Source organism: Pelobates fuscus, chromosome 11, assembly GCF_036172605.1.
Source record: "Pelobates fuscus isolate aPelFus1 chromosome 11, aPelFus1.pri, whole genome shotgun sequence".
Lineage (NCBI taxonomy): Eukaryota > Metazoa > Chordata > Amphibia > Anura > Pelobatidae > Pelobates > Pelobates fuscus.
This window is the reverse complement of record NC_086327.1, coordinates 45,713,440-45,733,439: the sequence shown is the minus strand read 5'-3', so window position 1 is coordinate 45,733,439 and position 20,000 is coordinate 45,713,440. Positions and strand designations below refer to the sequence as shown.

General features: G+C 46.3%; 1 protein-coding gene across 2 annotated transcripts in view; it reads left to right on the top strand.

The window, feature by feature from the left end:
* The window catches only part of ODAD1 (outer dynein arm docking complex subunit 1), a 93,975-nt gene that overhangs the window by 27,698 nt on the left and 46,277 nt on the right, over window positions 1-20,000 (top strand). For both annotated transcript variants that reach the window (XM_063437135.1, XM_063437134.1), the window contains exons 7-9: window positions 592-659; window positions 1,878-2,065; window positions 3,464-3,598. In XM_063437135.1, coding sequence (XP_063293205.1) covers window positions 592-659; window positions 1,878-2,065; window positions 3,464-3,598 — 391 coding nt within the window. The remainder of the gene's footprint in view (window positions 1-591; window positions 660-1,877; window positions 2,066-3,463; window positions 3,599-20,000) is intronic.

Sequence of the window (20,000 nt, the reverse complement as noted above, 5' to 3'; positions counted from 1 at the left end):
CACTGATTGGTTAGATTAGTATCCTCCCTGGAATGGTTTTAGATAGCTCAGAAAGAAAAAGCAGGTAAATATTAACACAAAATCAGCCTGCAGAACTTTAAGCTTTTGAATGAGACTGTTGTCTAAAAGTGATGAATGTCCCTTTAAAATCCGGAACAGACTTTCTACAACAGTACTGAGAATGCTCACAGGTATTGTCTGGCCCATGTATGTCCCCTAATCAGGGCTGGGAATTTTGAGCCCTGACCTAGGTTTTGTCACAACTATTTTTAATATGTAAATGTAATTTAAAATCAACGACTAAAAATGGTTCCTTCAGTTAATAACTAAACAACTGGTTCTTTTCAAAGTCATTTCTGTTTTTTGACTTTTTAGTTGCGAATTTAAAATTGCACTTAAAATTCAAATAACCTCATATTTATTCACATCATGGCACTTGGCACAAATGCTGTTCTAGAATATGAAAAACAGGAAGCCTGTTCCATATATCTAGAAAGCTCCTATGGAGTGGTATCATATAAATACTAACTACTAACTATAAAAATTCTATATTTTCTAACTAATAACATTTTAATTGTTATTCCGTGGCAGGAGCTGCTCCAAACTCGAAAGGAAATTGCACTTGTTATTGATGACTCTTCTTCAGCATATGATGCCAGGTACGTGTGTGATGTTATATACGTGTATATGAATGGAACATTCTGCATCTCAGTACACGTGTGCCAAACACTCATGCATGAACAACCTAACTGTCAGTGATTCGGCTGACTGCAGACATACTTGTGGCTGTACCGTGCATTTTATCATGATACTTTACCTAATCTTATACTTGCAGGGTTATTCACTAAAGTGAGAATTGTTGGGGATTCAAAGTGAATTCAGTCAGTAAAATGTAGCAACACTTTGTTGAACAAGCATTCTTGTTGTGCTTATCCTATTGTTTCTTTGTTTACTTTTTTTTTAACAATTTTTTAAAAAATATAATTTAAGGCCAAAGTAGTCAAACTAGAAATTCCCCAAGTCAGCAGTGCTTTAAATTTGGTTTCGTCAGCCTTAATTTTGAAATTCACTTTGAATTCTTAACAATTTTCACTTTAGTGCAAACTGTTATCATTCAAGTTTTTCAGGTATCTGGAGTGAACATTGCGAATGGCACTGCATGAAAGCTGCTGCTTTCTAGCGTGATTAATGTCTACTTGTACTGTTGTTAACCGTACAATGAAGTGACACCATAGGCACCAAAACAACTTTAGCTTATTGAAGTAGTTTTGGTGTATAGACCATGCCTCTGCAGTCTCACTGCTCAATTATCTGCCATTTAGAGGTTAAATCACTCTGTTTATGCAGCTATAGACACACTTCCCTACATGTGACGTACACAGCCTTCCTAAACACTTCCTGTAAAAAGACACCTAATGTTTATACTTCCTTCATTGCAAATTCTGTTTAATTTTGATTTTCTTCTCCAGCTCTGTTAATAGCTTGCTAGACCCTGTAGGAGCCTCCTTTTATGTGATTAAAGTTCAATTTACAGAGCAGGGGATACAATCTTTTAAAGTAAGTTAACATCTAATTGAAAATGACCCCATGTTGTTTTCATGCAGGATGTGTGAGTCACAGGGGAGGTGTGGCTAGGGATGCATAAAAAGAAACAAAAGTGATTTAACCTAAATGGCAAAGAATTGAGCAGTAAAGAGGCATGATTTATACACCAAAGCTGCTTCGTTAAGCAGAAGTTGTTTTGGTGACTATAGTATCCCTTTAAAGGTCTGATGACCTCACAGACAGAAACTATTTCCATGTCATCTAAAATAGCGTATAGCTTTGAGTATATGTATCATTATACATGATTTGTTTTTTCTTCCCAATATTTAAAGAGATGAGGCCCAGACAAAAATGTTGCAACTAAAAGAGAAAGCAGAGAAAGACCTCAATCAACACACAGCTGAGATTAAGGAGCTCCAACGTGTTATTGATCATGACCGCCGGCTTAAGGAGTTTATGGGGATCAAGACTCAAGAACGCTCCATCAGTGAAGAGGTCCTTGAAGCAAGGCGCAGAAGAGGTAGCTAGAACTGATATCAGCAGACTACTAATAGGCCTATTACTTTAACTAATGTGAAAGGATGTGTGAAAACCCCCCGTGGGAAGACACTTAATCTGTAATTGTGTGACTATACAGGTGTTCGCACAACAAATATAATTAGATTTATATTTTGCTCTACACACACACACCTCCCTGCGTGTGCTCATGATTCGAGTGCGATTGTGTGAATATGGAGCAAAATAGTTTTTCTGTTTTTTCTATTTCAATGTTCACTATGGTTTTTGAGGCAGACCATTTAACTCAGCTAATGTTTAGAGGTTAAACCCTTCTAGTTTTTACAATGCAATTGATAAACTCTAGTTTTGGTGGTAGGGGCGGCATAGTCTTGCTTGAAGCTCCTGGATTGGAGTCACTCTAGTACCTTAATGGGAAATTGGCCCTGTGGTCCCTATACTTTTCATATTGCACAGTTTCGCAAGACAGGGCTGGAATATACTGCAGGGTGTACAAGAAAAACAGCTTAGATACTTTATTCTTTGACTTGAATCATCCTTCTAAAAAGGCAATACAAATACATGTTGCAGTACTGAAACTTGACGGACCCTTTGCTACCCCTTTTACCTTACATCTTTTTGTTTTTGTTTTTGTGTTATGGTATATATAGTATATTAATTGAATTAATAGCATGAAAATGTTTTTAAAATCATACCTACATTTGAAGTTTCCACATTTCCCCAAAACGTTGCTAAAAAGTATCTACCCAATCCTAATGCCCCAATTTCATTTTTTCATTTTTTTAGTCTACAGCTTGAGCTTCTATCGAGTAAGGTGCTTACATGATACGTAGGTCAGCAATAGACAGCAATGTCATCACTGTAAAGACATGAGCGAAATTGCCATGCAAGATAATGCTTAATATTATATATTACATGAGTATGCTCATGAATGGATATAATTGGCTCTGCTATAGGGCAGCATTTAAGAGGAGATGGTGACTTGCATGTTGTTCCTGCAGATTACAAGCCAACTCCATAGAAGTACAGCTACATAAACAGGGGATCTCCTTGCACCATACTCTAAACACAATAAAACAATTAAAATAAATATTGCCTTTTACTTGTTAAATGTTATAAAAACATGTGTTGTTATAAATCTGTTGATGAACAGTTTCTTTCAATAACCCCTTAAAATTATGAGCCTAGCATTTCTTGTTTAGCTAAAGTGAGTGAGTGGTGACAGGTGATGACATGCCTGTGTTGAAATACTTATCTTCTGTGGTTTAAATATGAATTTTGCAATCAAAACATGTCGTAAAAGTTAAATGCTCAAACAATTAGAAAATGTTATTGCAGGTATTGATGACGCCATTAATCATTTCATTATTGTTTAACTTTTTCGTTAAAAAAAAAAAAAAAGAGAAGGAAGAATTAGAAAAGAAGAAGAGAGACCCAACAGAAGAAACAATAGAGACCTATGAACAAGCTTTCCAGAAAATACGAGCTGTCACTGGAGAAGACAACCTAGACATATTGGTTAATAGGTTTATTGAAGGTAAGGGAAAAGTCGAGAGTGTCTGTCTGTCTAGCTACCATCCACGGAAACTGACTTCTAACGCACATTATAACATAAATTTATATACTGGTTGATTTTTTTAATGGTAATCAATTAGATCAAAATACATTTTTTTTTCATTGAAAGTTGATGTTACATACACATATTATCACGTAGTTTCTAAAACTTTTGGCTTTATCATGTTTAAATGCAAATTGCAAACTTTATATATATTGAAATTCCAGATATTATTTTAGAAAAAAGGCATTTCCATAACACAAGCATTATAAGTAGAGCATGCGTGTTTTTTTTATTCTGGAAATGAATACCATTTGAAAATAACCTTATCAGGGCTTAGAATTTCATGTCCTATTCTGCGAGCTGCCACTGTAAGTCAATTTTGGCTGTTCTACTGCAGGGCCGGTACAAGACTATTTTGCGCCCTAGGCAAGACCAGCTACTTGCACCCCCACCCTTCATAAAAAAACAAATGTTGCCAAATCTGTGTGTATCTTTCTCATCGTGTGCCTCTTTTTTACCCTTACATAGTTACATAGTTACATAGTTACATAGCAGGCCCGGACTGGCCATCGGGCACACCGGGCAAATGCCCGGTGGGCCGCGATGGCCGTGGGGCCGAGGGCGGCAGGGGAGATCACAGGATCTCCCCTGCCAGCCCCTGCAGGGCCAGCGCTACCCGAGCGCCAGCCCTGCTGTCTGCCTCCATGGGCCGGTGGGGAGATCAAAGATCTCCCTCACCGGCCCACAGGCACTCAGATGCGGCCGCTTGGGGAGGGAGGGAGGAGAAGACCCGGCGAGCTCTATCCAGCAGCTCCGCCGGGTCCTCTCGCGGGATTCTGAGCGTTGCCGCGGTTATCGCGGCAACGGTCAGATCTCGCGAGAGTGAACTCTAGCCTGCAGGCTAGAGTTCACTCTCACCACTGGACCACCAGGGAAGGAAGCACCCTCCATGGCAGCACGCCCCTCCTCATGGTTGAACGGACTCCCCCCTCTCAGGATAAAGGTAAGAAGGGGGGAAGGGGGGGTCATTTAACATTTTATTTTATTAATAAAAATATATATTTTAATTTAAATTAAAAAATACACTCACACAAACAGCACCCCAGACACACACACAGCACCCTCAGACACACACACAGCACCCCCAGACACACACACAGCACCCCCAGACACACACACAGCAGCCCCAGACACACACACAGCACCCCCAGACACACACACAGCACCCCCAGACACACACACAGCACCCCCAGACACACACAGCACCCCAGACACACACACAGCACCCCCAGACACACACACAGCACCCAGACACACACAGCAACCCCAGACACACAGCGCATCCAGACACACAGTTCATCCAGACACACAGCGCATCCAGACACACAGCGCACCCCCAGACACACAGCGCACCCCCAGACACACAGCGCACCCCAAACACACACAGCGCACCCCAAACACACACAGCGCACCCAGACACACAGCGCACCCAGACACACAGCGCGACACCCAAACACACAGCGCGACACCCAAACACACAGCGCGACACCCAAACACACACAGCACCCAAATAACCCTCAGTGAGTTAACAGACAAAGAAAATTAGAAACCTAGAATGTGACGGCAGATAAAAACACCCTCACACACAGCACCCCTCTTACAGACACACACACTGTGCCCCTCAAACATACAATACGTCCAAATATAATATACACACTACAGCACCCCTCACACTGCACCACTACACACATTACGCTCCAGATACACGCTAGATCCCTTACCCTATATGCACTCTTAATCCCCTACACACACACACACACAATCTCCTATACACACTCTAGGTCCTTTACGCAGTAGATCTCCTACACACACACACACACTGCACCACCTACACACACACTACATTCCTTATCAGCAAACACATACAACATTCTCTAAACACACCCTCTCTACAACCCCTACACACACTACGTCACCTACACACACACACACACACACACACACTACAGCCCGTATGCACACACTCGCTACATCCCCTATAACACTATGCCCCCTATACACACACTCTCTACAGCCCCTAGCCACACATTACACCACAAACACAAATGAAATTGACCTATTTACACAATACCACACCACACTCTACACACACGCAATCCCACAAGCAGGCTTCAAACATATGCACCATGCACTTTCCTGGCCCTTTTGTCCTCTGGTATCCCACTTGTGGAGACACCAGAGACAATTTAAAAGCAAACACAGCGCAAGCATGTTATTAAATTTGCTTGCGCTGTGCAGAACAAATTCAGGGCCTTTTTCTAATGCCAGAGCTCTTCAGTGGGGCTCTGCGCATTGAACCAACATGCTCACTTTGCGAGGGGGCGTGCTTGTCATTAGTAATGACAAAACACACCCTCTCTGGCCCCGCCCCCTTCTTAGGGGGCTGCTCCGATTGAAAAATGCCCGGGCCTAATTTTTTTCCCAGTCCGGCCCTGTTACATAGTTACATAGCCTCAGTCTCTCTGGGTGCCTCTCCTACCCCCACTCCCCCCAACCCCATTACCCTTTTTTTGTGCCTCTTCTGCACCCAACCCCCCATTGTAGTTTCTAACTCCCCTCCCCCTTCCAGCAACACTACATGCTGTTACCAGCGGGAGGGGAGTGCTGTGATGTGTTCTTTCCTCCTGCTGGTCTCCCAGAGACTGCACCCCCAAGCCTACTTGATACCTACTGATATTCTACTTTTACCTAGAAGAAGATTTGATACCTACTGATATTCTAATTTTACCTATAAGAAGATTTATTGTGTTCTGCATACATTTGGTCAATCAGTTAGTTATGAGAAGCCATAAGTCACAAAGAAGGGCCTTGTCACTGGCTTCAATCAGTGCCCTTTGGTTCTTGAATGTTGTGGCAATTTAAACTGTGTAATACAATCTGTTTGGCAGGGGCCATCTATGTCTGTGGAGAGTTACAATGTCGCATTAGTATTGCTTCTTCTCGATCCCTGTATCTCACCATATATGTCTGGTTGCACTGAGCTTGGACTTATTGTCCCTTTAGGGTAACTTAACTCTCAGTAAAGTTCATGTAAATTGCCTTCGTATTTTGCATTTGACAAACATTACTAGGCAACAGATCGCAGAGTACCTAAAAGCCAGACAGAAAACAAGGTTAAAATATGTTTACTCGTCTTTATAATTTAAAGTGGCAGATTTCTCTTCTTGTGTTGTGTTGCCCCAGGCTTATTTTAATCCATTTTCCTCTTAACTTAAAGGTAGCTCCCTTGGAAAAAAGGAAACTGTCTTAGAAGATTTATATTATCACACATTGGGACAAACAACTCTGTTTAAAAAATAAAATGTGTTGTCTCGTTAACCTCTTCAGCATGTTTCAACCAATGAAGGATATAAACAAAACACATTTTCTGTCTATCTCCCTATTACTCTACACCTACCTACCTATATATATTCAAAATGTGGACAAAACGTCAAGCCTAAATAAATATTAAGTTAATAAAAATCTGCTTATATTCCCCTCTTCATCCCAGTATACCATTCCACACAAGTATACCACAACAACCAGAAAATTGGGGTGCAGATTTACTAGACTACATTTTAAACGTGCAAAAATATTTATGAATATATAGATGTGTACAAAATATATTGCAGTTGCACAGATATATATTTGTTTTAAATATGTTTATTGGTATCATGTCAGGTTTTCTTACATCAAACCGAGTTTCATGAGAGCGAACAGTCGCCTGTGCAGAGGCTTACGCATCAGTATAGAATAACAGTTGTAAATTATCGCCTGCGCAGAGGCGAATCAATCAGGTCATTTTTATCGTACATAAACTTTGTCTAAGCTTTAATCTAACACTTAACCACAGTATTCTGAATTAACATTTCAACATACTTGTCTAGAAGAAAAACAATAGTTGTGTATTGCATACAACAGTATAGGGTGGTTCTAAATTGGCCCTTGTGAAAATGCAATGGTACATTAAGGAGTATGTAAAGGCTTGTGTCATTTAGGTGCGTTACCTAGGTGGATAATGAAAGTGCTATGCTTTTGACATTTCGCATAGCTATCCCGTGGATGGTTATTTGTGACTCATGTAATTGTGTTGCGAGTATTATCATCCGTGTCATGTCGTGGATGTGGTTTACGGCTGCATGTGCACATTGCAGTCGATCGCCTGTGTGAAGGTGTGTTCCTCGTTGTATTAATCGGAGCAGTCAGTCGTCTGCGCGGGGGCGTTTCATACCCTGCATCTAACATCGCGTTTAGTTGCCTGCGCAGAGGCGTGTTTCTCAATACATCTATCATAGCGTTTTATTGCCTGCGCAGAGGTTCATTTCACCTAGCTGCAGAGATGACTTTTGGTGCCTGCGCAGAGGTTGTTTGGGCATGTCTATTGCATCCTTAATAGTGATCTTAGTTTGTGTGCTGTGTTTGGTTTGAGTTGTGTGTGGGTGTCGTTCGGTGGGTGAGGTGTGTATTCCTGGTATCTAGAGGTGGCTGCTCTTCTTTGCTCCTCTCGCCCCACCACTTGCCTGCTCGATCCTGTCCCATCTCACCTTATTAGATCTCTCTCCACTTGTCTCGTGCCTTCTCTAACACACATCTTCAACTGCTCGCTCTCTTCTGGCATCGTCCCTGCTGACCTTAAACATGCCACTGTAGTACCTATACTAAAAAAACCATCCCTCGACCCATCCACCCCCTCTAACTACCGTCCCATATCTCTGCTCCCTTTTTCCTCAAAGCTTCTGGAAAGACTTGTCTTTACCCGTGTGTCTCATTTCCTCAATTCCAACTCTCTCCTTGACCCCCTTCAATCTGGCTTCCGCCCTCTCCACTCTACAGAGACTGCCCTTATCAAAGTTACTAACGACCTAATCGCAGCTAAATCCAAAGGCCACTACTCCATACTAATTCTTCTTGACCTCTCAGCGGCCTTTGACACCGTTGATCATGCTCTCCTTCTTCAAACTCTTCAATCGCTTGGTCTCTGTGACTCTGTCCTCTCATGGTTTTCCTCTTATCTCTCCCAACGCTCATTCAGTGTCTCTTTTTCTAATGATACCTCCTCCCCTTGCCCTGTCTCGGTTGGAGTTCCCCAAGGCTCCGTCCTTGGTCCCCTTCTATTTTCTCTTTATACTGCCTCTCTTGGCAAACTTATTACCTCTTTTGGATTTCACTACCACCTGTACGCTGATGACACCCAGCTATATCTCTCCTCCCCGGACCTCTCCCCTGCCGTCCTGCAACGTGTCACTGCTTGCCTTTCTTCCATCTCTGACTGGATGTCATCCCGCTTTCTGAAACTCAATCTCTCAAAAACTGAGCTCCTTGTCTTTCCTCCTCCTAATACTGATCCTCCTCTTTCCCTCTCCCTCCAAGTTTGTGGTACCAACATCAGTCCATCCTTGCAAGCGCGCTGTCTTGGCGTCATACTTGACTCTGGTCTCACCTTTGAGCCTCACATCCAGCATGTTGCCAAATCCTGTAGATTCCATCTTAAAAACATAACCCGCATCCGCCCCTTTCTTGCACCAGATACTACCAAGGAGCTTGTCCATGCTCTAGTAATTTCCCGCATGGATTATTGTAACCCTCTCCTGAGTGGTCTTCCCAATAGCCGTGCTGCACCCTTACAGTCTGTAATGAATGCTGCTGCTAGATTGATTTTCCTCTCTAGTCGTTTCTCTCACACCTCACCCCTCTGCCAGTCCTTACATTGGCTTCCTGTATGCTATAGGAGTCAATTCAAGGTACTAACTCACACCTATAAAGCACTGAACAACTCTAGCCCCTCTTATATGTCCTCACAGATCCATAGGTATGTCCCTTCTCGGTCTCTCCGCTCTGCCCGTGACCACCTCCTGTCCGTTGTCCGCACTCATACGGCCAACTCGCGCTTGCAGGACTTCTCACGGGCGGCTCCCTTCCTATGGAATAGCCTGCCTACCGCCATCAGACTCTCCCCTAGTCTTGCATCTTTTAAGAAGTGCCTTAAAACCCATCTCTTTAGGAAAGCTTATGGCCTCCAAGACTAACCCTTACCTCACATACCTGTCTCTTGCCCTCTCCTAAAGGGCAGCCCACCTTATTTGATTGTAAATTCCTGTCCTAATGTGTTTTACACCCCACCTCCTATAGAATGTAAGCTCGTTTGAGCAGGGTCCTCTTCAACCTATTGTTCCTGTAAGTTTATTTGTAATTGTCCTATTTATAGTTAAATCCCCCTCTCATAATATTGTAAAGCGCTACGGAATCTGTTGGCGCTATATAAATGGCAATAATAAATAATAAATAAATAAATATAGTGGAGTCTGTCAGCGCCGCGTGTGCTTAACATGTTCTTAGGGCTGTGTGTGGTTCAGTGTTGTTCAGGTGTGTGGTATGATTGCTTGGCGCATTTCGGGCGTCTGGTTTGTTATCGTTCTGACTGCGTCTTTCCCGCATGTCTCGGACGTGGTTCCCCCTGTCCCGTCTTGTTTCCCTGCTTGTTGTCATGTGTTGTGCCGGGTCTGTTGCTATTTCGTGTGCATCCCAACTTTCTAGTGGGTTTGGTTATGTGGCCCGTGCCTCCTGTGTTCTAGGCGGTAATGTGGGTTGTGTGTGTTGCGTTGTTTCGTCTTGTTCTGTCTATTTTTGGTCGCTGTAGCCCCTCAGTAAATTCTCAGGCATCTGTGTTGTGTGTGGTTGGTATGTCTTGCTTGTGTCTCCTCAGCATGTGGTTGTTCATTGTCGTATTGTGTGTCTCCTTTCTCATCGCCTGGTTATGTGACTATCTTTTGTGTCTGAGGTCATTTTTCGAGTGTAGGTGTGTGTGGCCGTGTCCCTGGAGGGTTTGTGAGGGGGTTGCGGGTTGGTGGCCTGTTATCCAGTCCCCCGTTCCCGCCCCGTTCTGCTCAGCCCCCGGGTCTCTCGGCTCCCCGCTCTGGCCTGCCGTTTTCTTGCTCGTTCCTCTCGGGGGTGTCTGCCGCAAGGCGGCTTTGGAAGGGGTCGGACGTGGTGTGGCGTAGCCAGTAGAACCAGCGTTGTGTGTATTGGTCTCTTTGTCGCGTGGTGACGGCTTTCACGTCTTCGAATGTTCGCGTCGCTTCCACTTCTGCTACCCATCGTTTCAGTGGGGGCGTAGCTGTTTGTTTCCAGTAGATGGGGATAGTTGCCTTGGCCGCGTTGAGCAGTCTGGGGACGATGGATCTGACGTATGCCGGTGTTGGCATGGTGGTTTTGTGTAGGAGGAAGGCAGCTGGGGTCTCTGGTAGTAATTAATCTGTTACTTTGTGTATAGTCTTCCCAATCGTCTCCCAGTATGGACGGATCTTGGGGCACGACCACCAAATGTGCTTGAATGTGCCTACTGCCTCCTCGCATCTCCAGCAGGTGTCTGGCACCTCTGGGTTCCTTGCGTGGAGCATTGATGGTGTCAGGTACCACCGAGTGAGGATCTTGTAGGAATTTTCCTGTAGGCGTGCTGAGCCCGGTGTCTTCTGTATCAAGGTGATGACCGTGTCCCAGTCTGCCTCTGTCATGGGCTCGTCTAGGTCCTCTTCCCATTGTCTGATGCATGGGGGTGCCAGTAGGTATCTGCTCGTGATTAGGGTCTGGTAAATCTGTTATATGGCTCGGGATGGTTCTTGGTCTTGCAAACAGAGGTGTTCGAACGTGGTCGGTTCCCTCAGGAGGGATGGTTTCTGGGGGATGGATCGGGCGTATTGTGTCATTTGCGCTCTCTGGAGTGTGTGTGCGAAGGTAAGTGGTCTGTCCGGGAATAGTTCATGTAGTGGTCGGATATCGAAGGGGTTTCGGAGGATGTCTTTTATGCGGATGATTGGCTTGTGTCCTATTGGGTGCGGAGTTGGGCCCATGTCTCCTGCCGGGAAGTCTGGGTTGCCTCTCAAGGGGAGGAGTGGGCCGGGGTCTGTCGTCAGGTACTGTTTCGTGCCCTGTCTGTGCCAGACTTGCATGGTGGCCGCCACGAATGGGTTGGTGATGTGTTTGTGTTTGTATGTGGCTTTTGGGATCCAAGGTAGTGTCCTGAGGTCGCAGTTGGTCGTGTCTGATTCTAGTTGGGTCCACAGTTTCGTGCCGCTTGCTACCGTCCAACTGATGATTCTCGTGAGGTGTGCCGCGTGGTGGTATTTCTCAAAGTCCGGCATTGCCAATCCCCCCCGTAGTTTGGGTAGGATTAGTTGGGCATGTGCTATACGGGGGGACCTGCCTTTCCATATAAATTTGCGGACTTCCGTTTTCAGTGCCGTAAAAAATGATGGTGGAGTTGTTATCGGGACTGTTTGGAATATGAACAGTAGCTTGGGAAGCAGCGTCATCTTGACCGCGTTCACCCGTCCTAGCCATGATATGTAGTATGAGCTCCATTTGTGCAGTTCCTCCGTTGCTCTTCTCAACATTGGGAGGTAGTTTTGGGCGTATAGGTCTGCTGGGATGGGTGTGAGCCAGACCCCCAGGTACCTCATTCTGTGGTCGCACCAGCGGTATGGGTGTTGTCTCTGGATCGTTGTTTTCAATGCGTGGTTGACCGTTAAGTTTAGGATCTCTGACTTGGAGTGATTGATTTGGAGATTCGAAAGTCGTCAATATAGTTCAAATTCTGTCTGTATTGCGCTGAGGGAGGTCTCTGGGTTCGTGACTACAAACAACAGGTCGTCCGCGTACGCCATGATTTTGTGGTGCGTGTTTCCGATCTCTATTCCTTGTATGTCCGCGTTCTGTCTGATCTTATTAAGAAAGGGCTCCAGCGTCATAGCAAACAGTAAGGGTGAGAGCGGGCATCCTTGCCTGGTTCCGTTGAGGATGCGGAATGGGTCCGATAGTGCGCCGTTGATCCTGAGCCTTGCTGACGGGTCAGTGTAGAGTGCCATCACCCAGGTGAGGAACTTCGCCCCGGCGCCGAACTTCCGCAGTGTTGCGAACATCATGTCCCAGTCCACTCTGTCAAACGCTTTTTCTGCGTCTGTAGACAGGAGTAGTACCGGCGTCTTTAGCGTCTTGGCGTGGGCTATGATATTAAGGGCTCTGATGGTGTTGTCCCTCACTTCCCTGCCTGGGATGAATCCCGTTTGGTCTGGGTGGATTGACGCGGGGAGCAGTGGCGCCAGTCTGGTCGCGAGGATGCTTGCGAGAAGTTTGAGGTCCGTGTTTAACACAGATATCGGGCGGTAGCTGGGGCACAGTGTTGGGTCCTTCCCTTCCTTCGGGAGTAGGGTGATGTTGGCCGAGGTGAATTGGGCCGTCGGTGTGGCTCCTTCTTGGATGGAATTAAGTGCCACCAGGAGTTTCGGTGTCGTTACCTGCGTAAATGTTTTGTAATATTGGAGGGGAAGGCCGTCCGGTCCTGGGGCTCTGCCAGTTTTCGCCCTCTTGATAGCATATGCTATGTCCTCTGGTGTTATGGGTGCTTCTAACGCTTCCCGTGCTATGTCGCCTATGTCGGGCACGTTCACGGAGACCAGGTATTTTCAGTGATGTTCGGCCGTGGAGCTCCTGGGGCTGTTTGGCGGAGGTTATACAGGTTCTGGTAGTATGCTCGGAATGTTGCGGATATGTGGTGCGGACTGTGTCTGAGTTGCTGTCTGGCGTCCTTGATTTTCGGGATGTAGAGTTGGGTCCTGCGCTGTTTGAGGAGGTTTGCAAGTAGTCTCCCGCATTTGTCCCCGTGTTCATGTATCATGTGTTTGAAGTGTTGGTATGAGCGTTGTATCGAGCGGTTGAGATGTGTGGTGAGTTGATCACGTTTGGTTATCAGGTCTCTATATGTTGTCGCGTCCAGGGTGCGTTTATGTCGCGCCACTAGGGTTGCTATGTCTCGGCCGAGGTCGGTTATCTCTTGTATCGCCTTCTTTTTGCGTGATGCGCTGAGTGCTATGATCTGGCCTCGGATCACAGTTTTGTGTGCCTCCCAACACGTCAGTGGCGTTACGTCGTCGGTTTCGTTTTCCACAAAGTATGTTCGTATGGAGTCGCTGATTTTATCTACCACTGTCGTGTTGGAAAGCAGCGATTCGTTCAGCCGCCACGACATTTGTTTGGGTCTGAACAGCTGTGATTTCAGCCGTATGCGGATTGGGCAGTGGTCTGACCATGTCATCGGTAGGATCTCTGCGGCGGTGAGCAGAGTCAGGTTCGGGTGCGGTGTGAGGAAGTAGTCGAGCCTCGTGTATGTTGCGTGGGTCCTGGAGTAGAAAGTATAATCGCGGTCTGTTGGGTGCAACGCCCGCCAGCAGTCTGCCAATTGGTGGTGATGGAGGAGGCGCAGGGTGTTCGCATATCTGTTGTGTGGGGTTGCGCTTTGTGGGGACGAGGAATCTTGGTCCGGGTGTAATGCCAGATTTAGGTCTCCGCCAATTATTAGTGTACCTTCTGTGAATTTCATCAGCGTATTCAGTGCGCGTCCGAGGAATTGGTGTTGCTTAGTGTTCGGGGCATACACATTGGCGAATGTGTATGTTTGGTCCAGGATTGTGCCTTTGGTGAAAACATACCTACCTTGGCTGCATCTGATGGTAGCTTTTTCTGCGTATGGGATACGTCTGGAGAAGAGAATGCCGACTCCCTGCGTGCGCTTGTCCGGGTTGTTACTGAAGTATCCCACATGGAAATTGCGGTCTTTCAGGGCTGGTGCTCTACTCTCCTGAAAGTGGGTTTCTTGCAGGAAGGCTATTGACGCCTTGTATTGTTTTAGGTCTCGTAATAGTCTCGTTCGTTTTTCCCTGATGTTCAGTCCGTGCACGTTGTACGAGACGATAGTCAGGTCCTCCCGCGTGAATCCGTTTGGCCCCGGGGCCGGCATCCCATGGGCGGCCCAGGGGGACTGGTGGATTTGGCTGGGGATGGGGGCAGAAGGAGGTGGGTGATGTTGGGCTTGCGGGTGTTTGTGCGGGTTGCTTCGTGTAGATGTGTGTGCGTGTGGGTGGTGTATCTGCCTTGTGTGTGTATGCACTGCCTCTGGGGGTCAGTGTCCGTGTAGGGTAATGGACAATTAACCCGTCGGTGCGACTGAGTGTCCGGCCTGTCGGTGGGACCTAGTCGTCTTTAGGGTGTGTGCGTCCCTTCCTGCGAAGGGGGCCGTGTGTCCTGGTCCTGCGGGGGAGTCTAGCCGTGTGCCTGAGCTTTCCCTACCGAGTCCGTAGGGGTGTTTGTGTTTTGGATTATGATTTGGTGTGTGGATTCCCGTCTCTTTAGTGGCTATGTGATCGGAGCATCCGCTCGTTCTCTCGGTGTGGTGCGTGGATGGGTCGTTTGGTGTACGTTAGTGCGTGGTGGTGCTGGTTTCTGAGCTGCCTTATGGTGTTCTGGTGGGGTGGTCGCCCTGTCAGCCTATGCGCTGGCGCGGTCCTACCGGGGGGGGGGGGGCCCATGATCCGTGGGCCTTGCATAGTTTTTGGTGGTCGGTCGTGTGCCGTGGTGGTTTGGTTGTTCTCAGTAGTTTGTCGGGGTCGTGGGGCGGCTGGTCACTCGGGTCTGCCTTGGGGGGGTACTATAGCGTACTTCGTTTAGCGTCTCTAATACTGATATTTGGAGAACTGGGGTCGTGGTGGGGCGGTTTTTGCCTTTGTGGCGTCTTAGGGAGTCTCTGTTTCATATCATGCAGTAGGTCCGCCTATCGAGTATGTGGGAGCACTAGTCAAAGGACCTGCTGGCGCCACGTCTGTGGGCATTGAGGCGCTGTGTGTGCCTGGCGGGTGCAGTGTGCGTGTGGCATTTTAGACATCAGATATATCACAAATAGCAAGCATGCATAGATTATAACCCCTTAACTGCTTTGTAGTTCGTTTTGTCTCCCCTCATCTGCTCTTGTTGCCTGTGGTCTCCCATTCCCCTCTCGCCATTCCTAGGGCGCCCCAGGACTAGCATTAGGGTTGTAGTGATCCCCTCCCTCCCTCCTCCATACCTTCCCTTCCTCCCCCCTCTCCTTGCCTCTTTCGTGCTCTCTCTGTCTCCCCTTTCCCCCCTTTCTTCCCCCTGCCCTCCTTCCTCCCCCCTCCCTCTGTGTGCTTACTGCCTTCTGTGTTCGCACTTTGTGCTCGCGGAGCCCGTGCCCTTCCCTCCCTGCCCTTTTCCCCTGGCCCTCCCTCCCGTCCCTAGTGTGGCTTCATTTGTGCGTGCATTCTGTGTCCTTCCTGTGTGCCATGCGGTTCCGTAGAGCTTGGGCGTCAGGTGTTAGTTCGTCCATAACCTCTTTGGCCCCTTGGCCTGGCCCGACCCGTGTTCCCATTCCCCTCCCCAATAGTCCAGTTCCCTCCCTTCTAGTTCAAAGTTGCGTGTGGTATTATGCGGTAGTCCCCTCAGGCCTCCCGGTTACCCTTTCCCGCCCCAATCTTTCTAGCTTGTACTTGTGTGTGCGTCTATAGTTGGTACTCACAGTTCGGTGTGTTCTCTCTGCCGCCCTTGAGTCCCCCCCTGGTTGTTTGATGGTCTGTTTACCGCTCACGCCTCGCCTGGCCTGGGTTCCAGTCGCGGCGGCGTTGGTGCTGGGGCCCTTGAGGGTTTTGGTCCTGTCTGCGTGGTTGCTGCAGTCCTGGTGGTTGCTGGAGGAATGACCTTGTTAGCCAATCGGGTACCTGTATTGGCGGGAGGCCTAGGGTGCGTAGAAAGCTTGGGACTTCTTCTGCTTTTCTCAGCGTTAGTTGATCCGGGCCCTGTCTGGCTGTCAGGGAAAATGGGTAGCCCCATCGGTACGGAATTCCTGCTTGTTGTAGCGCCGAGGTCACAGGGCGTAAAGCTCGCCTTGCTTGTAGTGTATAGCGGGACAGGTCTTGGTAGATGGATATGCTTTGCCCCTCTTGGCGTATGGTTCCCATGCGGCGTGCTGTGCGCAGTATTTCCTCCTTTAGCTGGTAATTATCTAGGCAGCAAATGATGTCCCTGGGCTGGTCTTCTGGGGCCGGCATGGGTCTTAGGGCCCTGTGTGCCCTCACTAGGCCTATTCTGGGTATCTGCTGACCCCCCAGTACCTGTGCGAATAGTTGTCTCAGGATGTCAGGGATATTCTCCGCCGGGCCTCCTTCTCTCACCCCGCGGACGCGTAAGTTCAGCCTGCGGGCGCGGTTGTCCAGGTCGTCCACCCACGTGGTCAGGTACGCCATGTCTGCTTCTTGGCCCGTGACAGTCGTGTTGGTGTGCTCCAAATCTGTCCGGAGGGCCTTTGTCTCTGCCTCCGCCACGGACATGCGGGCCTCCATGTTAGCCATATCTGCCCGGAGTTGGGACACCTCCTCACGTACCACCCGGCCTAGGCGGTCTGAGAGGGCCTCAATGTCCGTTTTCATTAGGACGTTGGGCAGTATCTCCCTCCATCCCTCCTCCTACTGCATCTGGGGTTCTGAGGCAGCAGATAAGGCTGGTGAGCGCCTGGCCGGGGTGGATGGAGTGGAGTCCGTCGCTTGGTTTGCGGCCTCCATTTCCGGCTGCGGGGATTGCGCGCGGGTAGCGGGGTGCATGTAGGACATGATTGTGTGGTCCCCTCCGGGACCCGCGGGCCTCGGGGTGCCTCCCGTGTCGGTAAGCTTCTTTGTGCGTCCCATTTGGTGTGTGCTGCGAGCGGGATGAGCTGGTTGGTGCGGTTTCGGTGCGGGTGCCACGAGGAGCTCCGGGTTCACACTGCCATCTTGGTCGGCTGCCGGACACGCCCCCCCAGATATATATTTGGGCACATTTTTTTACAGCACATTTAATCTGTGCCACCAATTTCTGTATGTATAGTATAGTAAATAATGAATTCCATCCTGGTTAGTATTTTATATTTCCCACTATTCTACCTGGGCCAGCATCTGGCACACATGGTGAATAAGCTGTAGATAGTATATGAAACAGAAGAGATTTATCAATGCAAAACAGGTGCTATTCTGAGTGCTAAGTGCTGAGAGACATTCTATAGCACGGGTTCCCAAAAGGTAGATCCCCAGATATTGTAGAACTACAACTCCCATGACGCTTTGCATGCCTTTAGAATGACAAGGCATCATAGTAGATGTAGTTTTAGATCATCTGGAGATCTACCTTTTGGACACCCCTGTTCTATAGGATTCTAAAGGTGATTGCCTCTTATTTATCAAATTTCTCCAGAATAGCACAAGTTTTTCGCTTAAAGGAACATTCTTGACAATTACTGCACTTCCACTTGCTGAAGTGCATTATGTGTCTGTCATATTTGTGACAATTCCTAAAAGTGGTGATTTCATTAGAACACTTAGACAGCCAGGGAGGCTTTCTTCTCTGCGGAGCTCGCAGAACTAGCAGGCACTCTGGGCTAGAGCACACCTGTGCCCCTTCTCAATGACCTGACTTAAAACAAGTATATAACAATCACAATTAGACCTACACAACAACAACCAAATCATACCACAGTCTGATTGTTTTTTTGTTTTGTTTTTATGCAATAAAAAAAGGGTAAAAAAGGGTAATGGAGTGCAGCTGTAGAGTCCTGTATATGGTCATAGTTGGCAGTCCCTTTACATATCTTGAAATCTACCCCACATACCTAGATTTGCTTGTACAGTACCCCAGAATCCAGGACCGTGTCAGTAAATTCAGAATTGTTGGCACCTATGCAGACCCATTCAGAATTATTTCACTTTGGGTTCTATGACAAGCCTTTTTTCAGTTCAGCAAATCTTAATGATACACAGTTCTTCAGTTCCAGACCACCAGGCATATCTAGAAGCTGGAACTCTTGTTGTGTCAATGCGCTTCCCATTGCTCAGTGCATGAGGAGATGGAGACAAGGTCATGGACACCTCAGCCGTAATGTACAAATGCAAGAATTGTTGTAGTCAACTTACCTTTTATCAAACAACCTTATGTCGTACTTATGTTACCTTGGTACATACTAAGTCAAAGTTTCAAAGGACAGCTCCCCTCCAAACATACCAACCCCTAATCCAACCAGGTCACCTATTTCCCCTCGTAACTTACCGGTAATTAAGACCCTCTCACCTCCAGCACATTTAAGCAGTTTTCCATTTTCAAAAAGTGGGCTATATTTACTATGACTCTCATCATCTCTTATTAATTTTGTGTTCATCTTTACATTTTCTATCCTTATTTTAAGAAATCATATTACATGGTACACACAGGCTATTACAAAAAAAACATCCATATCTATCAGTAGAATTACATGCATCATTCCATTTATGATACACATAACCATCACTATATGTAGCTGTAGCTTTATGTAACTGCATAAAAGCATGACATGTGATTGATTAATAAATATATCTCAAGTCAGTATAAATGCAGGAAACTTGATTTATTACTTACACAACTCATTTTATTAAAGGAACACTATAGTCACCTAAATTACTTTAGCTAAATAAAGCAGTTTTAGTGTATAGATCATTCCCCTGCAATTTCACTGCTCAATTCACTGTCATTTGGGAGTTACATCACTTTGTTTCTGTTTATGCAGCCCTAGCCACACCTCTCCTGGCTTTGATTGACAGAGCCTGCATGAAAAAAAAACTGGTTTCACTTTCAAACAGATGTAATTTACATTAAATAATTGTATCTCCATCTCTAAATTGAACGTTGATCACATACATGAGGCTCTTGCAGGGTCTAGCAAGCTATTAACATAGCAGGGGATACGAAAATCTTAATTAAACAGAACTTGCAATAAAGAAAGCCTAAATAAGGCTCTCTTTACAGGAAGTGTTTATGGAAGGCTGTGCAAGTCACATGCAGGGAGGTGTGACTAGGGTTCATAAACAAAGGGATTTAACTCCTAAATGGCAGAGGATTGAGCAGTGAGGCTGCAGGGGCATGTTGTATACACCAAAACTGCTTCATTAAGCTAAAGTTGTTCAGGTGACTATAGTGTCCCTTTAATACAATAAATCTTTAGATGGTCATTGTTGGTAATACATGACTTTATGATGTGTGAGCAAATGAAAATGTATTATATATATCATTTCATGTGCATGTATAATAAGCACCATGCAAATTGTTAGTTAATACATTATCTTCTGTAGGTATAAGTGCATGCAGCACAATATTTATTACATAGAGATCACTTTCTGTACATGGATATATAAACACTGGGCAGTCTATTATATAATTTATTGTTCACAGTTGGTATGAATCCAGACATCATATTTTATTACTGCATACTCATCACTTTCTGTACATGCGAAGTGTTGTGTCGTGTAACATGTATCTTTCTGTCAGTAAATATTACATAGTTACATAGGCTGAAAAGAGTCCATCAGGTTCAGCCTTTCTCGCATCTCTTTTTTGCTGTTGATCTAAAAGATGGAAAAAACAAAAAAAGTTTGAAACGTTGAAACGCTTTCCAATTTTGCAACAAACTAGCAAAAAATCCTTCTAGACCCCAGAATCTTTTGTT